Source organism: Lontra canadensis, unplaced genomic scaffold (assembly GCF_010015895.1).
Source record: "Lontra canadensis isolate GAN:19392208 unplaced genomic scaffold, GSC_riverotter_1.0 scaffold1, whole genome shotgun sequence".
In the NCBI taxonomy this organism is placed as follows: Eukaryota; Metazoa; Chordata; class Mammalia; order Carnivora; family Mustelidae; genus Lontra; species Lontra canadensis.
In genome coordinates, this window is record NW_022630995.1 from 10,356,620 (window position 1) to 10,372,652 (window position 16,033).

General features: G+C 36.3%; 1 protein-coding gene across 2 annotated transcripts in view; it reads right to left on the reverse strand.

The window, feature by feature from the left end:
• Window positions 1-526: 526 nt before the first annotated feature.
• SLC4A4 (solute carrier family 4 member 4) overlaps window positions 527-16,033 on the reverse strand; it is a 266,399-nt gene continuing 250,892 nt past the window's right edge. Inside the window, exons 23-26 of one of the 2 annotated variants that reach the window (XM_032843239.1) lie at window positions 14,167-14,340; window positions 11,816-11,977; window positions 5,556-5,635; window positions 527-4,860 (exon numbers count right to left, since the gene is read on the reverse strand). In XM_032843239.1, coding sequence (XP_032699130.1) covers window positions 4,755-4,860; window positions 5,556-5,635; window positions 11,816-11,977; window positions 14,167-14,340 — 522 coding nt within the window. In that variant the 3' untranslated portion in view covers window positions 527-4,754. Of the gene's footprint in view, window positions 4,861-5,555; window positions 5,636-8,251; window positions 8,349-11,815; window positions 11,978-14,166; window positions 14,341-16,033 lie in introns of those variants that run through there. The other variant, XM_032843305.1, reaches the window with a different exon arrangement.

Sequence of the window (16,033 nt, forward strand, 5' to 3'; positions counted from 1 at the left end):
CTCTCCTTTTTTTCTTTTCCCCCTTCCCGTATGTTCATCCGTTTTCTTTCTTAAATTTCACATGTGAGTGAGGTCATATGGTATTTGTCTTCCTCTGACTGACTTACTTCACTTAGCATAATGTACTCTAACTCCATTCGTGTCATTGCAAATGGCAAGATTTCAATTTTTTGAAGCCTAAGTGATATTCCATTGTATAGAAATACTGACTCTGCTTTATCCATTCATTAGTTAATCATACCACCGCTCCATTGCTCTTAGCTGGACTTTTTTTTTTTCTTTTTTTGCTTTGAACCCTTGCATGATTCTACTTCATTAATACTTATATAGAAAATTCTTACTATGTCTTATTTTATATAATTTGGACACTTATTTTATCCTCCTATCTCAAATTTTAAAAAGCCATCTGAGGCAAGTCAGGGACTCTAACTTCCTCAAATCTTTGTATTGCTGGTAACACCCAAAGAGTAATATAATAGGCACTTAATAATTATTTGAAGAGTTGAACAGAAGCACTTGACACTCATAAATGCATAAAGTTACTTTATTTTAAGTATACATTTAATTTTGAAAAATATAAATGCTAAAATATCTCATCTTCTTCATCTCTTAATTCCATAAAAGTCACAATAGAAAGCTTCATAAAACTGTAAAATACTATAATGTTATAGGAATTTTAGGTTTTATATTGGAAAAAAATCATTAGTAATATATTGAAATGTTTTCTGTTCTTTATCATTTTGTTCCACCATGTTGATCTACTTCATTTAAAATAAAAAGATGCATCATTTCTCCAAAGTTAATAAAGACTTAAGAGAATAAAAATAAGAATATCTGAAAGTGCGTATTGATTCTGAAAAGTAAGGTGTACAGATATGTACCAGCCATGAAAATGGCTAAAAAGAGGCAACTATTCACTCTTTTCACATTGTAGGACTGGGACAAAGTTAACTTCTGGCTCTAAAAGTTTCACTGGATGACTTTAGCCCTGAGTTGCAATTATCTGCCTGGGAAACAGAATTCAGGATTTTTCAATGTACCCATAGAGCACAGAGAAATGAGCTAAGAAATAGGTCCTATCCAAATTTCCGGTCAAAACACAACTTGACTGGTTAGTATACATCATAGAACTTTTTTATTTCAGGCTGCAATGAAGCTCGATGAAATCATCATCTGAAAACTCCCAAGGCCCATTGGTCAGTCAAGTGTTATAAAGTATCATTTGATTGTACTCAGCCGTTTGGTGCCACTGGGCTTTATGTTCATGCTGTGAAGAGGAGATGTGAAATTATCATGGAATAAATAAGAAAATCTCAAGTTCCTGCACCAAAATCATTAAGTGGTAGGAAAAGAATTGAAGAAAGCTTTGTCCCATCCCTGAACAATGTCAACCTCTGTAATACAACTCAAATGGTTTCATTTTGTTTTTAAAGGATAGTCAGCAGTCAATACATTTCAAGTACTTTAACACAGTTAAAAAAAAAAAAAGAACCAAAAACTCGGAAGACAATTGTTCTCTGTATTAAACAGCAATATATAGCTGATAAAAGATTGACTCTGTGTGTGTTGGTGCATGTGCATAACATATACCCGAACTGAAGTACTAAGAGCAGATAATTACTTCATCCTATCCCCCATTTTCTGTGATGGGGTCTGATCAGAGAGGGTTTTGTTTTTTTATTTTTGTACATCTTGAAGCCTCCATCTCCCACCCCCACTCCACTGCTTGACTGGAAGAAGAGGCAGGAACACTACAGCCTATGGCACAGAAAATAGTTCAGATTCCAAGTCCCTGTCTCACACAGTAGAAAAGAGTGATCTTTATCAAGGAAAACAGTGTCTCCAAGAGATTTTTCTTTCAAATGCAAAACCAGAGGCCTTTATGTCCTTTGATAAGGCCAACTCTTGGCCCAGTGATCTCTTCAACAGTACATCTGTACAATCACAGGACTTCTGCTTGACATCCTGGAAGTGTACCCTTAGTCTTGTACGCCTAACAACTCAAATATTTTATGTCTCCATATTCACATCAGGAAAAGAAATTCCTCATTGTACTATATTCTGTGTATGCAGTTTACGTAGAAATAAAACCATCCCACAGTCTGGTTAGTTCTCAGAAAATGAGTAAATTCAGTTAAAATACAGATGATCTGATGGCTCTGGATGGACTGCAGGTTTTGTTTGCTTATTTGGTAACTACTCTTATTCCTCTGAAAGTAATGATTTTTTAAAAGCTTCCCTGGGTTCCAAAATATTGAAAGGGTTTGCTATTAACTGCTACTTTGAGCAAATGGAAGGTACTGTTCTGCATTCATATCATGAATTTCAACATTTGGTCACAGAATATAGATCATAAGTGGAGGTGCAGATAGCCTTTAGATCCACTCAAAGGCTGAAATACTGAGTTAAGTTGCTTCAGGAGTTTTTGAAAGAGATGGAGAGAGGCACAAATCCTCAAATACTTGATTCATGATCAGAAAAATAAAGTATTACATCCAGGGCCTTTATAAAAGTGAACAAAAGTGTCTTTAATTTAACGAGATCATAGGTCAGGCTAAACTTATGCATGGCTCTTAGACATTATATTGATGCTTCCCTTGGTAAAGAAAAAGGAAAAGCTTCTTATAATTTTATATTGCAGTAATGAAAAAACTAGATAATATAATCATTTAAAGCATAGCTCTAAATGCAAATCTGATGCCAGAACTTGGCATGTAAGGTTTTAACAAATAACATGTAATTTGCTGTTTCCATTTTAATGAAAAAATTACAGGTCCTTTATGTCTAATTTGGATAAAGTTTTAAGATTATCAGGTACTATAAAAGTAAGCCACAATTCAGGGTAATAAAGTTTTTATAATCAAAATTTTAAGGGGACAGAATTATAATTTAATTAATATGAGAACGAATGGGAGTCACTATGTGCATATTACGAAAACAAAAATACATGGTTTCATCCTGCTTCTGGTACTCCTCCAACAATCTGTTTTAGTTATATATATTTAATTTAGATGGATCACAAATATGATTATATGAATCCAAAATTATGAATTTAATGTTTAAAGTGTTATTCTTAATGCAGATTCACAATACATAATGTCTATTAAAATATTACATTTAAATTACATGCTAAATTTGGTTAATAAAGTCCTAATTTTCTTTTTTTCTAATTTTCAATATGATACTTTGAAATACATGTACATACACACACATACACATATATTCTAAATGTCCTACTCATGAGGAATAATTGCCTTTCCATCGTAAAAGCATGTGCAAGCATTTTAAAATATGTGTGTGTGTGTATGTGTGCAGATCTGTCTGCAGTCCCATAAACACTGTACAGATAAGTAAATTATCTATTAATATTCCAATGGACTTTGTATTATAAATATGAGCTCTTGGATCAATGATGTTATCCAGCAATAAAATTATATTTACCCTCATTTGCATAATAGTAAGTCTCTTAGACCTCTGATGAATTTTTCACATGTGGTTTGGGTTTTATGAAAAATGACAACAGAGGCTGGATAATTTTGCCCATCCCCTACCTTCACTCTGTCTCCCCAACTTTGCACATATGTGCACCAGCCACACACAGAGTATGTACACAAACACACAAATATTTCAAAATGAAAACAATGTCTTAAAATACTGCATAGGACATTGACATGGTAATACAATCAGCATCTATGCCCGGATATTACTATTATCAAAACGTCAGTTATGCCCATTACATAAGAGCTTCTCCCTTCTCCCCCAATCTCTTCATAGAACAGTAAGTTTCTTTTAAAGAAAGGGAAAAATGGATGCTAAGAAACATGGTGTTTTTAATCTGATCCAGCCCTCTGGCTTACCTTAGAGATTGTGTATTTGTGTGTGTATGTGTGTGTAAAAATCACATTATATACAATACAATTTTTACAGAAAGCCTGGCAGCTACAAATAAGAGGTAGAACTACTCAAAACTATGTTTCCTGCTGCAGGAAAAAATTCATTTTCTTTACAGTAATTAAAAAAAAGTTTAAAAAATTGACAAAAAATAAGTTGCAGGTTAGGCCCCATAATTTAAACAACAAAATCTACGAAGAAAATATTCTTCAATGTACTCAACAGATAAGTTCATTAAAGGGTTAAAAAAAGTTGCATAGGAAAAAGGGATATTCCAGCACTTGCTACAATGATGGCAATAGTTTCTCTACAGGGAGTAAAGTACCTTGAGTTTTTCTTCTTTTGATAACTCTAAGATTAGGGCTGACAAGCAAGAGCAAGTTAGCATATAGCAGCACTTTTTTTCCAGTCCTGGAGAGCTCTAAAAGCAAGGAGGGACTCTGCCTGGAGGTCAGGGTTTCTTCTACCAGACAGGCACACAAGCCGGTAAGCACAGCTCCAAAGCTAAAGTTGTAAGTTCCTTCAATATTGTAATCAAAGGTGTTACAAAATCCTTAATGCTTTTGCCCTCTGCTTAATAAAGGGAAAGGACAGGGTCTGTGCGTGTCTTGAGTGACAAAGGAATCTGGTTGTCAGAGGACACATCTGAAAATATGAAAAGAAAAGGGGAGTCTTCAGATGTTTTTAAGGAACGGTGAACTATTGTCTTGATTTTACCTATGCAAGAGAGAAGCAGAGTGAGTGCTATATTATTTGGCCAATGACCAAAAACCAAAACAAAACAAAAATTAAAAAATAAACAACTAGACAAAACCCAAGAACATTAACAACAAAAACTGTCCGTTTTAAGAAAGACAAACAGGTTACAATGTAGTTTCTGTTCCCTTGCTCCTCCAGAAATAATCATTGTCTTCAGGCTCAAGTTCTATCCTAATTTGAGGCACAACTTTTACTGGAGTTCTAGGAGGACTAGAGGGAAAAAAAAGAGAGAGAGAAAAGAGAAAAGAAATAGTAAGTAAATCAGATTCCCTTTATCGTCTGTCAAATGTATGTGCATTGTGCAGAAGCAGAACGTGTCCTCTGTCCTCTTTACTTATCTACTCTCTCTGTGTTCAAAGCAAACATTTTTAAATGGGATGAAGGTACAAGAGTCAAGAGATTCAAGTAGAAAATTTCATAAACATTCACACCTAGATTAAAAACAAAAAAAAAACACAAAAATCAAGAAGGAGGACTGCCAGCTGGGTGATACTGTCAGAAATCAAAAGACAAAGAGACCTACATGAAGAAAATGTTCCAAGCTTTCAAGGAGGATCTGAAATGTCTAGACCGTGTTAAGACTGGGGAAGAAAACTACCGGAGAGCTGCCAGAAAATGGCAGTTATCCCTTAAATCAGAGATGACATGAAAATGATAAAAGCAAACATTGGTCCTGGGCTTTACCATAACGATAGTGAACGTTTCCATTACTTCTAAGGATAGTAGGTCTCTTAGAATTCTTCCTACATAAAAGCTGGGGTGAGGTTCGGGGATTGAGTAATTGATTCAAGATAGTTTATGGACAGGAAGGAAAACAAGGCGTTCAGCCAATAATCCGCCATGGACTACATTTCTGTGGGGCAATCATCCCACAGAACAACATAAAACACGGACTTGTCCTTTACCTTGGCATACCGAGTGATTGAAGGAAAGGAATTTTATCAGCATGATGTGTGGCGTTCAAGGAATGTTGGTGATCTTTCTCCTGGAAAAGAAAAATTTCTTTAAATTGTGAACAGTACTCTTTGGTAATGTACAAAATTAGAGTAAAAATTAAAATCTTCGTAAAAATTCATGCATGACAATTGGAAAGAGAAAGGCAAGTTTAGGCAATTTCTTTTTTCTTTTTTTTTTTAAGATTTTATTTATTTGAGAGAGAAAGACTGTGAGAGAGAGTGTGTATGCATGAGCAGGGGTAGGAGCAGAAGGAGAGAGACAAGCAGACACCACGCTGGGCGTGGAGCTGGGCTTGATCTCACGACCGTGGAATCATGACCTGATCTGAAATCAAGAGTCAGATGCTCAACCAACTGAGCCACACAGGCACCCCTAGACAATTTCAAGAGACATCATATTGAGCTGAGAAACTAAGTTATGTGACCAAGATAACAAACTGTTTATTTCATTTCCCCTAGGTATGCTGGGATGGACCACTGTTGTTTTCTTCCATGAAGGGGTAGGAGGCCAATCAATTTTAGAGCATCTACTTAATGTCTTAGGTCTTGTCCTTGGATTTCCTTTCATCTTCAGCATCCTTCGTTTTGTCCCGCTGTTATTCATGGTGGAGAAAAAGATTGTGAGGAATTTAATTATCCTGCACCTCTACTATCAAATTTGTTCTTTCAAGGATTATAAAAGATTAATATGACATTAGAAAGAATTTCAGTTAGAATGATCAGAGATATTTTGCTTAAGTAAATTTCTAATATCATATCCATTTTCCATATATCCTCCTAATGGGTTTTTGAGGGGATGAATAACAACTAGCACTTAAATAATCAATTTGCCATAAACTTTTTCCAGGAGCCTCAAATTCTAGCTGGTGGTGCTTTTTAAAATTTTTTTTTATTTCTGAAGCAGTCTTTAAACTGTACTTAGAAGAGCTATACCAGGGTCATGATGCCAACAGAAGACATATGTGCTATGTCCCTTTCTCAGTTTCATTTTGCTATTAATGCTCTAGCATTAATAACATGAAAAATGAAGCCAGGATATGGTTTGAGGAGCTTGAATTTAGAAAAGAAATATTAACTAAATCCCGTGGATAGGATTGAAAAGAAATTAGCCTCAGTTACAAGTTATGGGTTTATGGCCTGAAACACCAAAGCTGAGACTCTTTAAACCCAGTGTGGCAAGCCAGCCTCCAGGATGACCCCGCTGCCCCCTGCGCTTCCTGGTATTCATGTCCTTGTGTAATTCCTCCCTACACTGTACCAGGGTTGGTCTGTGTGGGACCAACAGAACATGGTGGAAGGGGTGGCAGGCCACTTCTGAGATTCAGTTATCGAAGAGTGCAGTTTCTGTCTTGGGTTTTCTTTCTGCTCTCACTGGCACTGGGGGCAACTACATGATGGGCAGCCCCACGGAGGTGCCCATGGGCCAAGGAACTGAAACTTCCTCCCAGCTGCCTTCCGCCTAAGCTTAGAAGCAGATCCCAGTTCCTGTTGTCTTCAAGCTTGGCCCCAGCCGAAAGCTTGTCTGCAATCTCACCAGAGACCTGGAGACAGAACCACCTAAATCCTCTGCTCCTACATTCCTGAATGTCGGGAACTATGTAAGAAAGTACTTGTTTGTTGTTCTAAGCTGCTAAATTTTGTGGTAATTTGTTCCACAGCAACAGATAACTAATATACCTATTTTTCATAAACAGTCATTCATTTCCAACTTCTCGTGGTAACCTCTTACTGAAGTTGCAGTGGAATTGTCAAATGAAAATAAAAGTGTCTCAACTCTCTTTTTACCCCATAACATATCAGTAGACTTCGAAGGGCATCTGGGTCTAAAAGAAGGTATTTTCTTCAAGTGAGAACCCAAAGTGAAAGTAGTTTGGAAGCAATTGCTGTGTGCTCCTAGAAAAGCTTGAGATATTCACTAATGTTACTATAAGGGTTTTCCGCTTTTTCACATGGTCTGTTACCTCAATTACAGAAGAAAAGATGGTATGTCAGAAACCATTACACTTTAGTCACTAAGCTATTACCCCAAAAGACCAGTCCACTTAAAAAGGTGTTTCTGAAATAGCAGAAAAGGAATAAGGAAATTAGGAAGAAACTGCATATATCTTATAAGTGACACCTAAAAAGTTGTATTAATATTTTATGATCGATTGCTAATTTAATTGAAAATAACAATTATCCCAAATGCTCAGTAGGAACAACTGATTCAATGATCATTTAGAGACTCATGATGCAATTTTCTCTCTTGAGCTCATTTGGTCATTGGCTAAAGCCTAAGGAAGACAAACAGTAACAGACAGTGATGTAGTACTGTAAGCTGCAATTCTACATATCAGCAGGAAAAATGAAAAATCAATTAAAAATACGGTTACAAGTTTAGCAATTGAAAGAAACTGGTGATAACTTGGATCAGAGCAAAAAACTACCAAACAAAAACTTAAAAGGTTAGGGAGAAAAGGAAGAAAAGTGAGGCTCAAGGAATGTAAAAATGAAGTTTTAGAGTAATTACATGGAAATCTTCACATAGAAAGAAAAAACAGTAAAGAAAATAGAGGGAAAGTTAATGTAAATGATAATTCTAAGGTTTTCTCTTTGCAAGCGCAAATCATATTTGAGCAGACAGGCAGGAGGTTAGTTCTACTCACTGTCGGAAGGTTTGCTATCACTTAGGAAAGGTTGCTGTTCCATGATGTCCATTGGAATTTTAATACTTGGAACTTTTTCTGAGTATGGGCAGTCAGACTGTGAAAGAAATTTACAACAGTTTTTAGAGCGTTTTTACTATACAGCCCTCCCTATCTCCCAGTATTGATCAAACCTACCATATAGCATTTACATCATCTAAGGGAAAAAGACTTTGATATGATCACTTTTACTTGCAAACTTTTCAAATTCTACACAATTTTCTTCACATTTGCTTTCCTCTCTTCTGAGTTAATGGGATAAAGTCAATTAAAACTAGAACCACACCAAAAAGGGATCACTACAAATTAAAACAATTGTAAAGCTTTCCAATAAGCTGGATTCACAATCAGCAAATACTGATGGCTTTGTTTTAGGGTAAAGTAACTAATCTCAACGTGAAAGATTAAATTTAGGAAACACCCTCAATTAGAACCTGGTCTTGAAATTTTTGTTTTGTTTATGCTTTCTGATTCCGCGTCCAAGACTTTCCTCCCAAGACAGGTAGAAGACCAACATTCACTATCAAGGAAGCCCGATATAGAGTTGAAAATGAACCTCTCCCTCCTACTCTAATAATCCATCAAAACTATTTTTGAGTCAAATGTTCATTTTAATTTGCTTATACCAAAAATATTTGAAAGCTTATCAAAATATGAGAAAAGAAAAGGAAAGTACTTATGATCATCAGGTAAATCACAACCAAAATAAAATGATAAAATCGGGCAGCTATTCATGGGACTGTTTGAAAAAACAGGTCACCAAAGCCAAAACTATAACAGATTTTCACAGGATTGCCACCTTCCTTTTTTAAAGAATTCATTATATTGAATACAACTCTATGTTTGGACCAAAAGATCAAATCCATCCCTTAACTGGAAGTACCAAAGAGATGCCCGTTAGCAGAAATATTGGGAGGGGGAAAAGAAAGAACCAGAGGTCGAAGAAAATAAAGAAAAAAAATAAACCTTTGTAGACTACTACATACATTGAAAACTCCTTTAAGGTGAATATAAAGAGGGTAATAAGCCACAATATGATTTTAAAGGACTAAGATATTACACTTAAATTGACAAAAAAAAAATGAAGATGCCACATGCATGTACCTTTATGAGAATGTCAGGAAAGACAAGTTTTAATCACAGTTTTTCAAATGTTTCCCCCAGTACTAGCATTTATAGATGAACAGGTTGGAAGGTGACCCTTAATCATAGCCTACCAGCCAGATCCAAAAATGACGGAATGGCTTAAAATATTGGCAAGCCATAATTTTCATGAAAGTTCTACTCATGAAAGTTCTGTAACCGCCATGCCCCTGTGTGGCTCTCTTTATCCATGGACCCCAGCACCCCTGATTACCAGGTGAACACTAGGAGAGCCCCAAATAATGAGCTCAGAGAACTTATTACACACATGTACTCTAAATTGCCTGCGTGAGTTCACTAGGACAAATATATACGCTTGTTGTTTTCTGTCAGGGACTGGGGGTAGAAGAGAAAGAGGAAAAGAAAAGGAACAAGTATCACACATTATCTTCAAGAAATCTGTTGGAAATACAGAGCTGGAAATGAGATATATCATTAACAACATAATAGAACTGTTTAAATAAAATACAATTTACTGGAAACTGAAACAAAGAATTAGAAGAACTCAGGAGCTCATCTAATCCAACTTTTGACACCAGAGAACACAAATTTAAAACATCTCAAAAGTCGATATTTTACTTTTTTCTTAAAAACTATTAGAGATGATGATTCTATTATACCAGTTCATATGCTAGTAATATGTAGTAAATTTTAAGTTTGGTATCCGTGTACATACACTGGCATTACTTGTTTTGAAAATTCAAGATGAAATATTACTTTAATTATGTCAGTATTTCAGGCATTCCTTTTTTCTGTCTTGAGTGGTCTAGAAATTAATTTCAAATTCTGATTTCTATTCAATGTGTAAACATATCCTTCTTTTTAACACCGCACCCTAATCTGTACTGCAATTTAAATGCAATCTCTTTTACCGTCATCACTGGAAACAGAAAATCTATACACCTGTTCTCACTGAAGATGGATGGTGACAGTCACAAAAGCTCCCTTGCACTCTTTTTCTCTTCAGCTAAATGGGCCTCATATATTTAGCCTTTTTTTATTGGATCAATTTATCTGAAATCCAATTTTGTCTGTTGCCTTCCTTCACTGTACTATTTCTAAATTCTCCACAAAGAATACAATCAGACAGCCTGACCAGCTGGAAATAACTAGACAGGCCTGGATTGGAGTTTTGGCTTTGCCACTATGACTGTGTGCACTTAGAAAAATGACTTCACATTTCTCAGTCTAAATTTTCTCCTGTAAAATAGGAATAAAATCAGGTACTATAAAGAGCTGTTACGGCAAGTCAGGACAAGTATGCACGATCAATCAAAAGGATCACGTACAGATACCAAAACTTAACTCTCCTCCCACTTTAGAACTGTACACCAGGATGCAATTGGAATGGGGATACTGCGCTGTGTGAAATCAGACAAGTCTGCACACGGAAAGTGTCATTGTGGCAGTCCTTTCAGAAGGCTACTGGAACAATTGTATGTGTTCGTGTGTGTGTGTGTGTGTGTGTGTGTGTGAAACAATCCCAGCTGTTCTCCTAGTACTGATTACAGACCCCTATTGGAGCACCTGTGAAATGGTTTCCTCGAGGCAAAAAAAAAGGGGTCAATAATTTTATTTCTCAGTTTAACCACCCAATTGCAGGAGGATCGTCTCGTCTGGACTACAAATTACCTACTACAATTATGTAGAAAGACCCTAAGCTCCAATTCCCTTTGTTTTTCATTGAAGGGTTACAGAGAGATCATCTTAAATCATGTCGAAGTTCAGTGCGAGGAGTACAATAGAAGAGAACCGTGGCTGAGACCCCATGCAAGCGGACACACCAACGGAGCTGAGGTCACAGGTGTTTGTCCACATTAGGCTTGAAATTACATAAAACTGAGTTATTAATTCATATTTAAATCTGGATTATCAAGAGCAAAACAAATACATTTTAGAGCATTATGAAGCAAATTTCCTTTCTATCTATGAGATGGGAGACTGGAGTTCTTTAGATGTGGTGAGGTTTTCTTTGGAAGTCATTTCATCACTATTTGTGTATTAATGGCTACAGAAGGACTTCAGAAAATATACAAAACTAAGAAAAGAAAATAAAGGGCAAAGGAAAGTGAAGACTGATATGTAACACAGCCAGGTGAACATTCTTGGAATTCAGACATATATCTCACATAAAGGATTTTTATACACACACACACACACACACACACACACACACGTGTGTATATATATATATATATACATATATATATATATATATACGTGTGTGTATATATATATATCATATAATATATATATACAATTATATATTTCACATATATATGTATGTGTATATATATATGTATATATGTATGTGTATACATATATATTTTTTTTCACATTTATTTCTTTAGCTTTACTTTGGAATTTTGGAAAGTTCCTTACATCATCATTGTCACTGTCCAGACTTCCTTTCTTCTTTTTCTTTTTCTTCTCATCTTCCTTCTTTTTCTTGTCCTTTTCTGGAATGACATCATCGAGGAAGCTGAGGTCATGTTGGGAGAAGAGGTAGTCCATGCCTTTTCTGACAGCTACAAGTGCCAAGATCTGAAAGGATAAATACAGAAAGTACGAAAGAAACCATGTCAGATGAAGTCACGGTGAGCACTGATATTACCCTATCAAAGGCAGTAGAAACCTATCTTGCATAAGGCTAGAATATGATAGAACTCATCTTGCTTATATGGATTTATATTATGTGGACCATAAATGTTTTTTTACAGGGGATGTTGGGTCATAAAAGTCTTGAGTAAAACTTACTTCATTCACTGATGTGTATGATTACATTCACTTAGAATGGCGACACAAAAGGATTATTTTTTTAAATCATTTTCTTCCATATCAGATTTTTAATAAAATGAAAGTTTAAAGAGGAAAAAAAAAGACTGTATTATGATTTCTAATTATTCAAAATTAAAACATTACATAGATTTTTGAAAACCAAGAAAATCTGTACAACATACAGCAAACTATAACATTTTCAAAGTGCTAATAATGGAGGTAATCCTTGAATATGCTCAAACCATTTAATCTATGGGGCAACTTCAATCACTACTATGACCTGAAAACTTACAGTGTGTCTAAGGCTGTGCTAAACTCTTGGGCAGGATTTTCTCATTTATTCCACCACAAACTCAAAAAGTAGATATTATAATCTCCATCTTACAACTGAGGAAACTGAGGCTTGGAGACATAAGTATGTCATCCAAGATGACAAAGCCAGGTAAGGAAAAAATACAACAAAGGGCCCCAGCTGTCTGCCTCTAAAATCAGTATTCTTAAAATATATATCTTTGATTCTACGAGTTGCTCTTGAACAGTAACTTCTAAAGGTACATTAAAGATGACTTTGCTCAAGAGTAAAATTAGTGTGCGCTGGGATATGAGAGTCCTGACACTGTCTCAGATTAAACAGTTGTGTTTATCCATGTCATGCTCTACGTCTGTTTCTTTATCTCCTAGGGAAATTAATAACATCTGGCCCACTGATATTACATCATTGATTTGTGATCAAATAAAACCTCTAGAAAGATTAAAAAATACTCTATAAAGGGAATGCATTTTTTATATTACTTAGCACAAGCAGTAAGTGATTTGCTGAACATATTTCAAATTTATCCAGGTCTAACTTTGTTTTCCTGTCTTTAGCAAAACTAACAGGTAGACTATACCAATAGTCAAATGGGAGTCATTTGACAAATAGGTCTTTGTTCTTATTATTGTTTTCCAGTGAGCTAATAGAGTTCAAGAAAAAAGCGGGGGGTGTAAGGGACCATCATGAAAAAATATGATTCTACAAATATCACTAGTATTTTATAGCATTTTTTTCCTGCTTCCTTGGAGAAAAAAAAAAATCCCAAACAAAAAAGAGACATAAGATAAAAAATAACCCTGGCTAAGAGTAAGAGGATTTTTATTAAAAAATAAAATAAAATATGTCTGTGAATGAGAATTCTCTTTCCAAAGCTATGGGAGAGATAGATCAGACCTGAGGCTCACTTGGTGACTTGCTTCAAGTATATGTATGTGCATTTTCTTGCAAAAAAATGGAAAATTATGGTAAAGTATAAAATTTAATGATAAAGCCAAATGCAGAGCTAGCATTTTCCTTTTTTCTTTCTTTCACTTGTAATTCCAAGTGCAATATTAGTTATTTTACCTTGTTTCTCATCAAGTTCATGGCAAGGACTGAGAGCCCGGGCTTACCCTTAAGCTTAGCAAGAACTTCAAAAACTTCCCTTTTCACTCCATTTCTTCTAATTCACTGGGACCTCTCTGAAGTTGACAAATTTGTTTTCTTATTATTTAGACTGAAATGTGCTGTACTTGTTATTTAGATTGGTTCTACTGTACAGTATTTTAAAAATAACTCATGTGCACTGGTGTCTACTGGAGGTCAGGCATCGTGCTATGGACTTAGTGTTTATCATCGTGGCTCAGAAGGACAGCATGAGAGCCACGCCCATTTTACCGACAAGTTCATGGCAGCTCATGGAGGTTCCCTGACCAGCAGAAACCAGTGTCAGCATCTGAACTCAGCTGAGTTTGCCAGTAAAGTCCAGTGTAGATGACCACAGATATAGGAACCTTAAATCACACCTGATCAAATCAAAACTATTTGCCAAGGCTGGACAAAAATGAGAGCCACATGGAAAAGACGGGTGGGTCTTCTCCAGGACGGCAACGAATGCTATTGCTCTGACTTCATGGGGGGGTTCAGTTAAATGAATCCCTACCATGACTGGAAAGATGATAGCAGCCACGGTGGACTTGAGGATCCAGAGCAGAGCTAGACACAGCACCTGCAGGAAGGTGAACAGGTGGACTCTGCGCAGGGGGACGTGGCGCAGGTAGATAAAGTCTGGCTGGTGCTTTAGGGGCATCAGCAGCAGCTTCAGACGATCCATGAACTGGGGAGGAAAGGAGACGAGGATACAATCGTATTACTTCAAGAGCTGGTATGCACAGCCATTTCCACAACGCCTACCTAACAACTAGTGATTTATCTATTCTATGATTTTAGGCAAGCAGTGTCCTTTTCGGAGGACTCTGGCCAGGGAATTCAGAAATTCAGTCCAGCACAGTAAGACATGCTAGGGGTTTTCCAATACTGTTCCTCCCCGGGAATGTTATGCAGATAGAGGAGACAAAGAGGCCACACCAAAGAATAAAGTCACAAAGCCAAATATAAATTCTAGATGCTCATCTCTTACTTTCTATTTTTACTATCTGAGTCTTTGGGGAGAGAATCTTGTGACCATTTTTGTCATGAAGGAAGACGTCTCACTCATGTATCTCAGTCTGCCTCAGTCACCTTGTCTGAAAGAAGAGGAGCTACTGTGCATGGTAGACATTTCAGGGATGTTTCAAGGGTATAAAGGAAGTATCTAACTTGAAAATGGGAATGCACTGCTATTTTCATAAATTCCACATTATTTATTGATGGCATAACTTAAAGAGTAACGGTCAGCGATTCATTACCATTTCTTTTCAAAGAAAAGCCATACGTCTATGATAGTGAGTTTCAGAGGGTCGACAACTAGACATTGGAATCCAGGAGAGGCAGTCAGTGTTGTGCGGAAACAGGTCCTATGCTGGCCGCTGAGCACGTCTGTGACAGGTGCCGTGCTTCAGAGATTAACTGCTGAGTCTCCGTGGATAATGATGAGAAGGACGATTTTTTGGGACCTATCAGAGGATCTCTCAAACGAAAGATATTCACTAAATAGCTGCTCAATTGAATTATTATGTATTAGGACTCCGACATAGCATCTCTGCTTTCTTTCTGGAGGAAAGGGAGAAGCCTGCAAGTAAACTAGACTCTCACAGACCGAGCTCCTCGGAAGCTATTTCCTATTAACAAACTTTCTTTCTCTGTCTAGGCCTATTTTTGACCAGAGCGGGCCTTGCTGTTTATAAAGACTGGGTTACAAAATTTCATTGCTAAGTGAAATCTTACCAAAAGGTCTAAAAGAGGGAGTGTCAAGAGAAAAAGGAAAGAGCGACGACAGCATTGCCGAATTCAGGAATCCACTAGCTGTGCCTTTAGCAAAGGACTTTTTTCCCCAGCATTATGAAATTGTTGATTTTTTTTTTTGCCTTCTATTTAATTTAATAAACACGCATTGAGCTCCAACCATTGGTTAAGCATCTAGAACACATAAAAATCAAACTTCTGATCTAGACTGACCTATTTAAGTGCCCCCCCAAAAAAAAACCTATTAGTTTGGGAGCCATATTAGTTTCATATTTTTCCATTTAGGGGAAAAAAGAATATTTACAAAGCCAGGTAAAAACAAAGTATTTTTTAATATATTTGTACTTTCCCAAAGTTTCATAAGAACAACAAAAAAAATCTATTCATATCCATCTAGTCCAATCTCCGAAGCCCCATCTTGTATTTTGTGACAAATATCCCAATGGTGAAGAACTCTACCCAGAGGGGACCTAAACAAGGGAAAAATAAAACAGCCTTTTCTGCTTTTGGGGGCCTGGCCACCTGCCCAGCTCTATCTGACTCTAAAACCAAATTAATCTAAATTCAATAAATGAAAGCAAGGACTATTATGAAGGGGTTTAAATAAATTCTTATGATGTTCACAG